This window comes from Echinops telfairi, unplaced genomic scaffold, assembly GCF_000313985.2.
Source record: "Echinops telfairi isolate 266 unplaced genomic scaffold, ASM31398v2 ScPeMD7_443;HRSCAF=831, whole genome shotgun sequence".
Classification (NCBI taxonomy): domain Eukaryota; kingdom Metazoa; phylum Chordata; class Mammalia; order Afrosoricida; family Tenrecidae; genus Echinops; species Echinops telfairi.
This window is the reverse complement of record NW_022104341.1, coordinates 74,638,112-74,653,319: the sequence shown is the minus strand read 5'-3', so window position 1 is coordinate 74,653,319 and position 15,208 is coordinate 74,638,112. Positions and strand designations below refer to the sequence as shown.

Genomic DNA, 15,208 nt, shown 5'->3' with positions numbered 1-15,208 from the left:
TTAGAAATAGGACGAGCTTTTGGAAATACAGTCGTATTTCATACATGGTGACTTCAGGGTTATAGCCTCAGAAGCCCAGGTAGGTGATTTTAAAAAACATTTCCCCTGTTTGCCTCCCATTTTGGTTTGTTGGTTGCCATAAAATAGAATGTTCTTATGGAAAGCTGTGGAATCGTTTCCGAGAAGGCTGGTCTCCTACAAATAGCTGGGGGTATGTTCTCCCCAAGTTAGGTGACCCATCCAGACCCGAAAGGACCTTGACCCAGGGCAGGGCGATTTGCTGAAACACACACTCATTGGCAGCCAGGAGTAGCGTTGAAATAGGGACTTCTCCAGTAAAAGCCACCATGGGAAAATGCCAGCTCCATTTACATCAACCCACAAATGCCCATTTGTTAGAGATCAGCTCAGTAAAGCATTAATAACCTGTCCTGGCTTGAACTGGCGTCTGAGAGGGAATTTCTTCTTCTTTTCATAGTTTTGAGAGGTTTCCTTTGTGCCACCAGGTGATTTTGTATTTCACTCACGTGTACTTTGGAGAACTTGGATATGATTATCCAGATGGTTATTTTAAGAGTTGAGAGTTGGGGCATTTCCCATAACCTTGTTTTGTTGCGTGGAGGCCTTTTAGTGCCTTCGCCCCTAGTTCTGCCCCACCGGCCCCGCTTCACAAGGACTCAGGTAGCCTATCACCAGGAAGCCAGCCTTGATCAAGCCAATGCCACTCATTATTCCCGCAGTCCTTTATTCCCGCTCCGCACTTGCTTGAGCACCCTGTCCTTTGGGAGGATCATGATACAGAAAACCTCAGCCTCCCCCTCACCTGAGCCCCCCCCACCCCAGCTCCCATCCCAAGCTTTAGTGGAAAGAACACACACAGCTTCGGGAGACACTCAAACCTGGGTTTAGATGGTATTCGTGTCACTTTCCTCGTGTGTACCTTCCCTGCATCCAATTGCCACATCAAGAAAATGGTGAGAGTAATTTCCATCCGTAGAGTTTTTATGCTGATTAAATGAGATAACGACGGTAAAGCACCTGGCACAGTACTCAGAAAAAAACACCCAAACCTCACTGCCATTGAGTCGATGCCAACTCATCAGGACCCTATAGAAGAGGATGGAGCTACCCCTGTGGGTTTGCAAGACTCTAACTCCGTACAGGGGTAGAAAGCCTCATCTTTCTCTCCTCGGAGCAGCTGTGGTTTCGAACTGCTGACATTATGGTTCGCAGCCCAGTACATAATCACTACGCCTCCAGGCATAGTGAATGCTCAGTAAATCATTACTCCCTCCACATCCCGCCTATCACACATTATTATTTTTTTATGTCTATGACACAACAAAGGAGCCCTGGTGGTACGGTGCCTCAGTGCTGCCTGGAAGGTCAGCGTGTCAAGCCCACGGCCACTGTGGGAGGAGCTGACAGCCTTGGAAGCCCTATGGGCAGTTCTCCTCTGCCCTCAGGCTCACTACCAGTTGGAGCCTACTCAGTTATCACACTGCTCAGAGCCTACCAGTTTATCGCACAACTGTTGCCAAGTAAGCATAACACTAATTCTACTTGCACACATTAGGCTTATCCAAGACCCCTCAAAAGGATGTGGGGGACTAGGAGAACAGCTGGGATTCTTTGGATGCTGACAAGCTGATGGAGCCCCCCACTTGCAGCAGAGGTGAACATGCATGCTTCCTGGAACCAGAGGAGGCAGTTACGCACAGGAGGAGCGAGTATAGGCTTTGGAAACAGGAATCTGCATTCCAGCATAGCTCAGCCACTCACCAGCTCTGGGACCATGGGCAGGTGATCTGACGTGTCCAGCCTTCATCCAAAAGAACCAAGCCCACTGTCATCTAGGTGACTTCAGTTCATAGTTACCCTGACCTTCCTGGAGAGCAGCGGGTTTCTGAGGCTGACATCTTTACCGAAGTAGGTTGCCACAGCTTTCCTCCGCTCGCCCTCATGTTGCTTATGTTGTTAAGTGCCATCAAGTGAGCTCTGACCCAGAGCAACCCTGTGCCCAACACTGCTCGGTGCTGGCCCATCCTCACATTTGTTGCAGCCCCGCTGTCAGCCCATCTCCTTGATTGCCCTCTTCTTTCCCACTGACCCTCCACTTGAGCAAGCAGAGGTCCTTTCCTGGGGACTGGTCCCTCATAACATTGGCTTACCTTGGCTCCATCCAAATCATTAAGGTCAGCTCTACTGAGAGGGGCAGCTCTTCCCCAGGCATATTTTGGGTGCCTTCCACTCGGAGAGACTCGTCTTCCAGCACTGTCTCAGGCCGTGTCCCTGTCATTTATAAGGTTTCTACTGGCTCATCCCTCAGAAGCAGATCACCTATTCTTTCTCCATGGTCTTTGACGGGGAGCTCTGCCGGAACCTGTTCATCAGGGGTGATCAGAATGGTATTTAAAGTGGCAACAACATGCAAGCCAGCACAGCACGGCAAGCGCTGACCCTCATCGGGTTGCTTAAAGAACAGATGGGGCGAGTGTGTGAGGTGCTCAGTCAACACTCAATACTCCATCTGCAGCACGAGCAGCAGCAGGACCATTGCTGAAGTTGCCTTTAATAACTAAAAATCCCGTTTGGGAATGTTAGGATCAAGCCCGACCACAAAGATCTCACCTTGCTAGTTTTTCCCCTGTTCTTTCATGATACATAGAGAAAACTAGATTGTCTACACTGTAGGCCCCCCAACTTAGTAGACCTACCACCTCTTTTCAGAAAAAAAAAAAAAAAAAAAGAATGAGTTTCCCCTGGCAGTGAAGACCTGTGGTACCACAGCCTGCCGCCCAGGATCAAGCGTGCTGTCGTGGTTGTTCGGTGCTGTCGTGTTGAGTCTGACCATCACAACCCGCTGCGCAGCAGAATGAAGCACTGCCTGGTCTGAGCCCTCCTCCCAAGTGTTGCTCTGCCTGAGCCCATCGTGGCAGCCCCTGTGTCCATCCAGCTCCTGGAGGCCTTCCTTTGCCAGGGGCGATGCCCAGCTCCAGAGGCTGGTCTCTTGACAGCATGTCCAAAGTATGTACGACAAAGTCTTGCCATCCTTGCTGCCAAAGAACACTCTTCTGGCTCTACTTCTTCCAAGACAGACTTGTTGGTTCTTTCGGCAGTGCATGGTACTGTCAATATTCTTCTCCAGCACCACAACTCAAATCCATCAATTCTTCTTCAGCCTTCCTTATTCAGTGTCCAACTGTCATCTGCTTATGAGATGATTGAAAATACCAAGGCTTGGGTCAGGCACACCTTGTCCTCAAAGTAACAGCTTGCTTTTCAGTGCTCTCAAGAGGTCTTGTGCAGCAGAGTTACCTAACGCAGTGCATCATTTGATTTCTTGCTGCTGCTCCCATGAGCTTTGATTGTGGATCCAAGCAAGACAAAATCCTTGACAGCTTGGACCTTTTTGCCATTTACTCTGTGAGGTTTCCTATTGATCCAGTTGTGAGGGTGTTTTCTTTACATTGAGTTGTCATCCATACTGAAGGCTGCAATCCTTGATCTTCATCAGCAAGTACTTCAAGTCCTCCTCACTTTCAGCAAGCAAGGTTGTGTCATCTCCATATTGAGGATTGTTAATAAACTTTCCTCCAATTCTGGTGCCAAATTCTTCTTCAGTAATCAGCTTCTCTGATGATTTGCTCAGCATTCTGTTTGAATCAGTATGATTAGAGGATACAACCCTGATGCACACCTTTCCTGATTTGAGACCATGCAATAGTCCTTTGTTCACACAACTGCCCCTTGATCCATGTACTGGTTCTGTGTGAGCACAATGAAGTGTTCTGCAACTCCCATTCTTCTCAAGGCTATCCATAGTTTGTGATGATCCACATAAAGTGTAGGGGGCAGTGTCATCTACATTTGGAATCACTGGTCTATGTGGCAAATCCCTTTGTTCCCCAGACTTCACACCTTTTTCCTGGTAATAAGAGGAAATGTTATTAGATGCAAAGGTAAAGTAGCTGTGCAATCTCAGTCTTTTAAGGAAGATTGTCCCTGATTTCTAAGGCAAATAATTAAAAAGAAACCCAACAACTTAGTTAGTCTTTTCTGTCTTTAGTTAATTAGTAATATGGGTGTGCTATAGCTTCATAGTTTACCCCATCTCTACTATGGAGGCACAGATGCTCTGACTAGCTATATTCTAAAGTAATAATCCATTGAACGCCATACAGTCTATCCATTCATTATGTATATATTGAATACCTTCTGTGTTCAATACACCACATTCTCTTCAAGACCTTGGAGCTATTTGTTCTAGAGAACAGGCTGGAACATTTTTTGGACAAATACATGGAAAGAAAACAGACTGGGGCATAGGCCAACTTTAATTTGTGCCAAAAGGAGAGGAGGGCGTCTGTTAGCAATGTGCTCTTGTGACATTGCTTGCGCTAGAGCGTGATGGCTGAAGACTCTTGTTTGTTTTATTGGCACCTCATTCACGTATCATGCAATTTAATAGTTCAGTCATATCCAAGAGAGCTGTGCAGTCAATACCACAATTAATTTTAGAACATTTTCTTTTTCTTTGTACTCATTGTTATTATTATTATTATTATTTTTAAGATCATTCTATTGGGGGCTCTTACAGCTCTTATAATAATCCATACATCAATTGTATCCAGCATATTTTACATATGTTGCTATTATTTTAATTGTGGCAAAAATATATGTAACAAAACATTCTCCAATTCAATAACTTGTATAATTCATTGCCATTGATTATACTTTTTGTGTTGTGCAATCGTTATTGATATCCTTTTCCAAATTTTACCACCACCATTAACATAAACTCAATGCCCCTAAGCAAAAACTCTTCCTCCTTCACCCATGGTAACCATTGGTCAACTTTAGCTTCTTTGGGTTTTTTAGTGGTTTTCTTGTTGTAAAATTCATTCATCAAACACCTCCATAGGTAAGCCACTTTTAAAAGAGTTGTGTATACACCATCACAGTCAGGGCTAGTGCTCCCTCGCCGCTCCCACATGCGTTGTTTGCTCCCCAGCTCCCCTCACCGTCCCCACCCCCACCAACTGCTGCATGCCTCTCTGCACGGACCTTTCGTGGTGATTGTTTTCTTTCCCATTTGAAACCTGTTGTCAACATGGCCCATTTGGCAATGAGATAAAGGATTGTTTGATTTACTTTAGACTTAAAAAAAAAATTATATCTTTAAAACTTTGTATTAGACGAGGGGGCTTCAAAAAGTTCATGAGAAATGGAATTAAAAGATAATGGATTTTTTTCCATGAACCTTTTGAGTCCCCATCATATAGGTAATATACACTCATTGTAGAAAAAGTAATAACAAAAAAAATAATAGTAGAGAAGCAAAACCAAAATATGATTCCTTCATAACTTGACCCTTCAGGTCAGGAATTGCAAACTGTGGGTCAAACCCAGGTCACAAACCTCATTTTGTTAGGATTTTTTTTTTGTAAAATGTTTTTTGAAGGCTAGCCTATACCCTCCAACTCTCTTTCAACCATCAGCTATCTCTTTATCCAGCATCTCACGTGACAGTAGTGGGAAAAACCTTTCCCACTATTTTGCTTGCGCATTAACAAGACCAGGGGCACGGTGGAGCCCCCTACCTTAAGAAGGGTCCCTGGGTGACCTCTAGGAAGCTTGTCCCTGGACCTCTGCTCTCCCTACCAGTGGGCCTGTCCCCCATCTGTGGCTGTGGCCTCCAGCAGGTGCCTGTTCAGGGGTCCCAGCTCCCTTGGCAACCTGAGGCCCTTCGGCTCAAATTTGCTGTGGGGTTGGAAGGAAAAGAAGAGAGGCATTAGAGAGCATGCTGGAAGAAATGAGTGGGCATTTGATATCCCAAAGTGAGCAGAGCTGAGCCGGAAGCCTCTGCCTCAGTGGGGCTGGGGGCTGGGCCAGGCCCAGAGCCAGGTGCCCAACACAGTTGCAGGAAGCCCTGAGCACAGAGCAAGCTCCTGGATTTGCACACACACTTGCTGGGGTGGGGGTGGGGTGGGGGGAGTCCTGAAAGTGTTTGCTCACCCACTGGGCTGTGTCTTTGTATTGCTTTTTGTTGGGAGCCTTCTGAGAAAAGTGTCATAAAGATTCTCATGTGTGTCTTCTAGAGGACACGCTCCCTCTTTTTTTAACTGTGTATGTTGAATTCATTTTGTTGTTGAGAATATACCACGTTCAGGTGGTCCCCGACTTAAAACACTGTGCCATGCTGAGGAACCTGCCCTCAGTCAGTCCTACCATTCAGTCAAGTCAGTGTCTCATGTTTTGTTTTCATTATCACTGCCTTTGATGATCATTTTCTTTATAAATCCTGTCTTTCTGTGTGGTCTTCCGTGTTTGGAAACAGGATGTATAAATGTCACCGACACATTTTCACTAAAATACACAAATCACATGCAGACATTAAAAGGCACACAAATCATAAAAAATACCCCTGGAGATGAAGAAAAGGGACAGCACTGGCATTTTGTCAGTGCCAGCGACTCACTTCTGCCTCTGAGTTTTGCCTTTTCCAGAATGTTCAGTAAGTGGGGTCATCCAGTAGCCTTTTGAGCCGCTGATTTCACTGGGTAGAACGTTGCAATTAAAGCTGTAGTCGCGTCTATTGGTGGAGGTTCGTGCCTCCCTGTTTCTGAGCCGTTTATTCAGTCACCACTTGTGCACACTTGGGTCATCTCCAGTTTTTCGCAGTGAGGAATAAAGCCAGCATAGATACGCGCGTACAGGTGTTTGTGTGAGCACGTTTCCCTTGCTCTCGGGGAAGCACCTAGGAGTGGGCTTGCGTGTGACTCTTTAAGAGCCGACCCTACTGGTTTCCGAGGGGAGGGACCACATTGCGGTCCCTCTGGCATAGAGTGCTGCCAGTAATCCTAACCGGTGTGTACTATCTTGTCATGGTTTTTATTTGTATCTCTGGGTGCCTAATGAAGTTGAACACCATTTCATGTGCTTTTTGCGGGGGCACTTGCAGTGTCTCAGTTATAACCTGCCTGTGTGTGTTATTGGCCCAGTCTTGTATTCGTCAACTCCCCAAACCAAACTCACTGCCACTGAATCAATTCTGACTCATAGCAAGCCTGTAAAACTGAAGGTCTTCCTATATTCTGTAGTCAAGGCTTTTGCCTTATCTATGTATGGTGAATATTTTCTCTCCATCTATCTGCTTCTACTGTTTTGAAATTAGTTTGTTTATTTTTACCAATATCGCCATCATCCAGTTCACATCTCACACATTTCAGTAGTTCAGTCCCATTCGTAAGTGTCATGCGGCCTTCACCACAGTCAATTCCAGGGCATTGCTGTGCCTTGTCCTCCTGGTGTTAGCTCTGCACTCTCTGCCAGCCTCCTGCTCGTGTCCCTTTGAACCTATAGATCCAGTTGTTATCTCCGTCTGCCTCCACTTTTTGAAAACAAAATGTGTTGAAAGATCATCTGTAGCTGCTTTCCAGCTACAAGGACTGAGTTGAGTAAGTGCAGCAGAGACTAAATGGCCCTCAAAGCCTAAAATATTTAGCCTCTGTTCCTTTACAGGATAAGTTCATTAATTTATTAGTCTTCTATTATCACATGGCAAATTACCATAAATTTAGTGACTTAAGACATGTCTTCTCTCATTTTCCATGAAGCAGAAGTTTCTGGGCTTAGCTTAGGGATTTCTCTACATAGAGTCTCACAAGTCCGCGGTCAAGGGCTGAGTTCTCATCTGGGGGCTTTACCTGGGAAGGGCCACGTCTAAGCTTCCTTAGGTTGTTGCCAGAATTTATATTTTTGCGGCTGTGAGGATGACTCTTGGCTGCCCTGGCTTCCTGCCAAGGCAGTTCACAGCATCACAGCTAGCTTCCTCAAAGCCAGCGGGAGAGAGGGAGTGTGTCTGCTGGCAAGATGGGGTCCATCACTTGTGCTGCATTTTGTGGCTTAAGCGCAGCTCAGGCCCTGCCCACACTCAGGGCTGGGAGGCACACAGGCATGGACACCAGGAGGCAGGGACTATGGGCCGCCTTAGAGTGTGTCCATCCCAGTGACTAGTATTGATATGTTGGCGTCTCTGTTTGCAGATTATTCCCCTATACATAATTGAATATCTGCTGAAGCAAAAATGGGAACATACTGATAATTTGCTTTGTGATTGTTTAAGGTCAGTGTGTGTAGGTTCACGTCTTCTCTTGTACGGTACCCCACTGACTTGAGTTCATCCATCCTATCTCATCAGAGATGAAGGCTGCTTGGGGACTGTACCACATCTTCCCAGGATGCCCCAGAAGGCTATGGGAGTGCCCCTTTCCTCACACTGCCCCAGTGCTGACTGGGAGTCTGTTGAGGTCCACAACTCATGACTAAGGTGCATGCTGACACTAAGTAGTCCTCTCGTCTCTTCCCTTCCCTTGCCCCTCTCAGATAAGAAGGCTGACTGCACCATCACAATGGCGGACTCGGACTTACTGGCTCTAATGACGGGCAAGATGAATCCCCAGTCGGTAAGTACAAGAAGCAGGTGTCCTTCTGGTAGGTGGGTCTTTTTAGCCCTTCCCACTGCCTCAGCCTCAGGCCTAAAGTACCAAATAGTCAAGGCCAGCCCAAACGCGGGTCCCCCAAGCTATGCACTCGACAGATGACAAGCCCCTGTGGAACAAGCTCTGGATCAGACACCGCTGTGGGTGTCGGGCCGACCCCTATGAATAAGAAGCAGTTCACATGCTCAGGGCAGCCACGGTTTGGTGGGAGACAGACCTTTAATGAGTCAGGTCAGCCAAGAGCCCAGGGGCCCATGCCAGACTGGGGGAGGGCTTGGATGAGAGAAGGGCAGCGTGTCTTCCAGAACCATCAAGGCAAGCCATGAGCCGAGCCTCAAGGGTGGTCATAAGGCAATGCTGGAAAGGCAGCACGTTCCAGGTGGAGGCAGCCATGTGAACAAGCGTTACATTTCAGACCTCTGTCCTTTGCTTTGCATTTCCCTCAACAATTTCCATCACACACCTCGTCTTCGTCTTTCAAAACCCAGGAGCTTCGTCCAAGTTAGGGGGCAGTAACCAGGCCTCTGCCATGCCTGTTTCCACCTCCACCAATGTCAGCTCAACAAAGGAAGGACCCACCGAGTGTTCCTCTTTGTCTTCCTCAAGCCTAGCACTGCGCCTGACGGGCCCAGGTTTCCAGGAGACAGTTGGTGGATTAAGCTTACTGACAACGGTACAGGCACCGGAAGCAGATGGCCCTGCCACCAACATCTTCAGGGGGTCCCTGTGTACCCTAGTCGCACGGTGTTGAGCCCAACGTCACACGCTTACTCTTGGGGACAGCCCGGAGGACAGACAAAGAGGCAGAGACGCTACTTCCCACGCTGTGCCTTCGCTATCGGCCTCAAGCCCGTCCCTCGCCCTTCTCGGACGTGTGGATCCCTGTTAACACCCAAAGGCCTTTGCAGGGTTGGAGCAAACGAATTCTTATGCCCATGCAAAATGCCTTTTCTGAGCTCTGGGGCATGCGCCGGCTGATGCCAGGACGAGTGAGGGATCTGCACCTGTGACATGTTCAGTGGAATACGTCGGCACGCTGTTTCCACCCAGAGCCTGTTCCAGAAACCTGCCCAGAACAGAGGCCACCAGTGTAGGAGCTGGCCGCCACCCCCGTCCCCCTTCCCACTCACTGCTCCCCGCTCCCAGGGCCCTGCACGCACAGGCACAGCTTTGGCAGGAGGTCACACATCATGCACATCGGCCTAGGCCCCCGCCCTTTTTTTGCTGGGTCTGGAGGAGGTGTGTCAAGGTGCCAGCTTATTTGTCTTGAACACCTGTGAACACCCAATGGAATTAAAGATCAAGGAGGGTGCAGATCTTTCCATTGATGTGCTCATGGCCTCCCCCTGGTGCTCTGTCCAGAGGATTTGACTGGACACCATTAAGTTGGTGGAAATTCTCATCCCAGTGTTTGGCTCCGGTTGAACTCAAGCCCTGCGCTCTCCACCAGAAAGCACAGAAACCCCTAGGGGCCAGATTCAAGTGGTCCTTATGTTTGGATTCTCTCAAGAGAGGAGATCCATGCTTTCTCTATTAATAGTAAATAAATCAGTTTCTCTTTCCATCAATCCTAGTCTCTTCTAACTTGAATGGGAAGATGGTGACTTGTTCATTACAGAACGACTGGGCTATGTTTTTAAAGGACATATGGTAAATATATCGTGTTCTGAGACATCTGACCTTTAAATCATCAGACAGAAGGCTTTATGCCATATAGAAGGGAAATATTTAGTTTGTCCAGACAGAGGGGGGCTGGGGGAAGAATTAGTCACTCTTACCAGGAGGTGTCGAAAGGCAGAAAGATCTCTGTATCCCTTGGAAGGTGCAGGAGAAAGAGTCTCTGGCTTCTTACTGTGTCTGCTTAAACAGCCAGGGCTCCCAGAAGCTTCCCACCTGGCCTCTTCTGATTTTAAGAACAGAGCTCCTCGTCGCAGGAAATCCTGCCATGTTCCCAATGTTGCTGTTTCTCTGAAGTTTTCCCGGGATTTGGTCACATGGTGGGGCTAGCAAACACCACGTGCTCTGGTGTTAAAGTGCTACAAATTGTGGCACTCACTTCAGATCCGGGTCCGCCTGCCCTGCGCCAGAGTAACACGTGCCCCTTCTGAGCGGTCTGGCCACCAGCAGTAAGTAGGGAGAGGCCCTCCGTCCTGTGGACCCCAAATGCCAGTGGCATTTAATCCACGTTGCACCGGACCCCAAGAGTTGAGTAAGCAGGTTTCACATGCACTCTTTCTCCCGGCAGATTGCTGAAAAGTTCAGTCCGTCTTCCTGACCCACATGAATCGTTTTCACACAAAATAAATCTAGCATGAGCCTACTCTGTCTAATGTGTGGGAAATGTACCCCCCTCCGAGGGGGGCGGGTAAGAGGTGGGGGTTAACATGTGAGGGAGACCCTGGAAAAGGGTCCCTTTTGACTGCTCTGTGGTAAGCGTGGGTTTTACCGTCTTCCTCTGAGGCATGACGTGCTAATTCTCCTCCAGAAAGCCAAGTTCCAGACTTTGAAGCAACCAATGGAAGTGACCCGAATCACTAATGGCCTGTGGGCCGTACAGTCTAGAAATAGCCGCCACCCTGACCACCCCCCAGTAACAGACTTCCTTTCTCCTTTCTCACAGGCCTTCTTTCAAGGCAAACTGAAAATCACCGGTAACATGGGGCTGGCTATGAAGTTACAGAATCTCCAGCTTCAGCCGGGCAAAGCTAAGCTGTGAAGAGCCCCACCTCTGGCCGCTGCCTTTGAAAATCAGCCTGAGATGCGTAGAAATCAATTCATGTATTTCCTTGTCAGAAAGTAGACAGAAGCTAAGCGTCGACAAATAACCCGGGGTAGGTTTGTTCTTAAATGAGTGTGACCGAAGCTGGCTGGTTTGTTGTTTTCTCTCCTAAACGCTGGGTGGATGGAGTCCGGCCGGCGGCTTGCTGTGCATTACAAAGTTAATATGGTAATTATGGTATGAGGTAACACTGCGCTTCAGGACAAAATCAGGAACAGTAAAATCCCAAACTGTGTAAACAAAGGCTCTCATTTTGCTTACAGAGGATATTTAAGGATCACCCTGCTGCAGATTCAATTTCGGAGTTTTCCTTGGGAGAACTTGGGAAGAACCACCCCGTAGCTGCCCAGGAACGAGTGCTGTGCACTCACGCACCAAATCTGTTTTCCACTGATAGTTTTCAAAACTCTCAACCGGGGTTAAAATACGATGATTTCTAATTTTGCTGTTCTGTGCACTCAAAATGATGGTTTTTTCTGCCCAGAGCCACTAAATATCCGTAGACCTTGGGAGAAAACAAAAGAAAGCTATAGCTTAGCATAGTCCTTTGTGTAAATAAAGAAAGCTATTTTCAAGAAGGTTTCCCTTTTTGAAAAACGCCGTGTATTTAAGTCACGAACCACCGTGGGGACTCACTGCACAGAGGACAGTTCCTTTGACATGCACAGCTTTCAAATGATAATCGGTTCCTTGAACTAAACCTGTGAAGCTCTTAGCTCTTCATTATAGAGTTTCCTTTTTTCATAGACATTTCCTTTCATTGATGATGCTCATTTAATTAATCTTTCCCCCTGATTTTTCTAATGCTGATGTTACTATTTCCTATAATGAGATATGGGGTAAAATAATGCTCTGGAAAGAATCTTTAATAAAAACGAAAACAGCTTCCCCGGATCGTCTCTGTTTGTCTTGTGCTGTGCTTCTCTTGCTCGGAGTGTTCTAGAAGGAGCCCGGGGGTGGAGGTGGGGGTGGGGTGTACAGGCTGTGGGTCTTCCAGACGTTCTCTACGAGCTACGTTCACATCATCACCTGTTCTTGCTTCGGGAGGCAGTGTGGTTCAGTGGGAAGAGCATGTGACCAGCCGCTGGGACACTTGTTCTCTTGGTCAAATAGATACCAGCCTGCCTGCGTCTGCCATCACAACCCGAACCAGACTCTGCTACCCAGTCAATTTCGACTCATGATGACATTTTGGACAGAGTTGACCGCTCCTGTGGGTTCCAAGTCTGTAACTTTATGGAAATAGAAAGCCTCATCTCTTCCCTCAGGGACAGTGGATGGTTTCAAACTGCTGACCTCGTGGTCAGCAGCCCAGCATGTCACCCACTCTACCACCAGGGCTCCTTTAAACAGTTCAGAGAGGGGCTCCAAATAGAGGGTGTCTAAGATGCCTGCTCTCAGAACCAGGCCAGCTTTTCTCTTGTTGACATGGTACTTCACTCATGAGTGGCCGGGACTCACAATCCGTTTGTTTTTATTTGAAGCCTGTGCTGAGATCATTCAACATGCCCCATGACCATGAGAACAGCAGTGGGTTGACTTAAGCTAGGATTACACTGGTCTCCAGCCCTACAGAACTCAGAACATAGGCCCTAGTGCATCACCATCATAGCTGAAAAGAGAAAGACTTTAAGAAAAATGTCCTCATGAAATGTCTGGTCTGCCATCGCTTTTGTTTGCAGCCGTTCTGCCCTGGCATGTCCTGGATGACAATAGGATGACTCTGGAATGGAAGTGTGTTGCTATGAGGGTGCCGTGTGTGTGTGTGTGTGTGTGTGTGTGTGTGTGTGTGTGTGTGTGTGCGTGCACGCTAGAAAGGCATTCGTGCTGATTGGGGGAGCAGTGTAACCCGAGGGAGGGAGAGGCACAGACCTGGCTTAAAAGGGCAGCTGGTACTAGCTCAGCAGCTTCAGTAGGCGGAGCCTCAGTTGCTGCATCTGTACTATGTACATTGACCTTCTAGGGCAGTGGTTCTCAACCTTCCTAATGCTTCAACCCTTTAATACAGTTCCTCGTGTTGTGGTGACCCCCAACCATAAAATTATTTTCATTGCTATTTCACAACTGTCATTTTGCTCCTGTTATGAATCGTCATGTAAATATCTGATATGCAGGATGTATCTTCATTGTTACAAATTGAACATAATTAAAGCATAGTGATTAATCACAAAACAATATGTAATTATATATTGTGAAATATTTATGTGTTTTTCGATGGTCTTAGGCGACCCCTGAGAAAGAGTCATTCGACCCCAAAGGGGTCTTGACCCACAGGTTGAGAACCGCTGCTCTAGGATGATGAGACCTCTGAGCAGTGTTTCCCTAAGTGGGCAATCCCACCCTGAGGTGGGGGTGCTGGAATGATCCAGGGGGTGCCTGCAGAAGCAGATGTCTACATCCTATCCTGGACTATGGGCTATAGTACAAAAGTTTTTACTTGCCAGGGGACACTGAGTGATTTTTTCTGAAAAGAGGGCAGCAGACGAACTATGGGAACTTGTTGCAGGGAGATCATATATGTAACATCCCAAAGCCATGTTGGGGGCATTGTTAACCATTTGGTACATCTTAATTCCCTTACTCTTCCCTCTTGCTCCACCCTTACCCCCCCAACTGCTAACACCTCCCTGTCTGAGCTAAGAGTATGAGCCACTCAAAACTTTCTTCCCACTTGTTACACACTTATGCCCTTTGCTATTTGGGGAATGTGTACGACACAGAGGCACAGTGCTAGATATGAAAGAGCGTGCTGAGTTCCTCCAGCCTGGTGCGTGCCAGCTAGTGGGAGAGACAGGCTCATCAGAGATGTGAACACAGACAGACCGTGGCAGAGGAAATGCTCACTGTGCTGTGACAGCGTCTCAATGAGGGAGCCTTCTCGGATAAAGTAGACAAATGCAGTAAACAGAAATCACAATTTTACATCCACTGGGGCCATTCCTCAGGATAGGGTGCTCTGACTAGCTGTTACATTGACTCTCCAGGACGCCGATGATGTAAAAGAACATTGAAAAGTTTCCCTCGGCCTGACCTATCTGGTTGTTCTAAAATGTTTGCAGCTTCTCAGTCGTCATCTAACTTCAGACTGCCGCAGCCTGAGGTCGAAGAAAAGTCCATTTATGTGTGGCTTTTTTCATTCACTGCCATGGAGGTGATTCTGACTTACAACAACCCTATAGGACAGGGTAGAACTGCCCCTGTGGGTTTCCGAGACTAATTATTTATGGGAGTAGAAAGCCCCATCTTTCTCCCATGGAGCAGCCGGTGGTGTGGAACTGTAGACCTTGCGCATCGCAACCTAACTCGTAACCAGGACTCCTTACTGCACACCTGTAAAAGGCCACGTGACCTTGTGGGTCCTCATATGCATTTGTGTTCCTGCTGCTGTCAGACTCCCATGTCTAGAATCCTTGTGGAGTTGGGAGTGTGTAGAGGAACAGCCATGGCAGGGGGACCGGGAGGTCGGTGTGGAGGTGGAGATGGGAAGGAGTCGGAGTCACTCAGGTGTGTCCAGAAGCATCTCTGAGCACGACTCAGGTGGATCCTGTCTCTGCCACTTGGAGATCTGGTTACCAGAACCAGTTGCTGATGAGAGGGGTCCACCCCAGGGGCCTCCCGTGGTTCAGGAGAGAACTGTACTCCCAGAAGCAGATAGGCAAGCCTTTCCTAGGTATCTCTGGGTGGGTTCAAACCACTGACCTTTCCGGTGGTAGTCAAGTGCTTCTGCCACCCAGGGCTCCAGAAGCGAAGTGAGAGCCGGCCCCTGAAACTTTGCAGTCAGCCAAAGGAGGGGAGCAGCCCTCACTCGACGGTTCTCAACCTTCCTCATGCTGTGACCCTTGAATACAGTTCCTCATGTTGTAGTGACTCCCCCCAGCCATAAAATTATTTTCGTTGCTACTTCATCACTGTCATTTTGCTACTG

General features: G+C 47.7%; 1 protein-coding gene and 1 pseudogene across 1 annotated transcript in view; both read left to right on the top strand.

The window, feature by feature from the left end:
• Positions 1–12,177, top strand: part of SCP2 (sterol carrier protein 2) — a 120,670-nt gene extending 108,493 nt beyond the window's left edge. Inside the window, exons 15-16 of the mRNA XM_045291809.1 lie at positions 8,389–8,468; positions 11,125–12,177. Coding sequence (XP_045147744.1) covers positions 8,389–8,468; positions 11,125–11,220 — 176 coding nt within the window. The 3' untranslated portion in view covers positions 11,221–12,177. The remainder of the gene's footprint in view (positions 1–8,388; positions 8,469–11,124) is intronic.
• A 2,548-nt stretch (positions 12,178–14,725) lies between these two features.
• LOC101657174 overlaps positions 14,726–15,208 on the top strand; it is a 3,794-nt pseudogene continuing 3,311 nt past the window's right edge.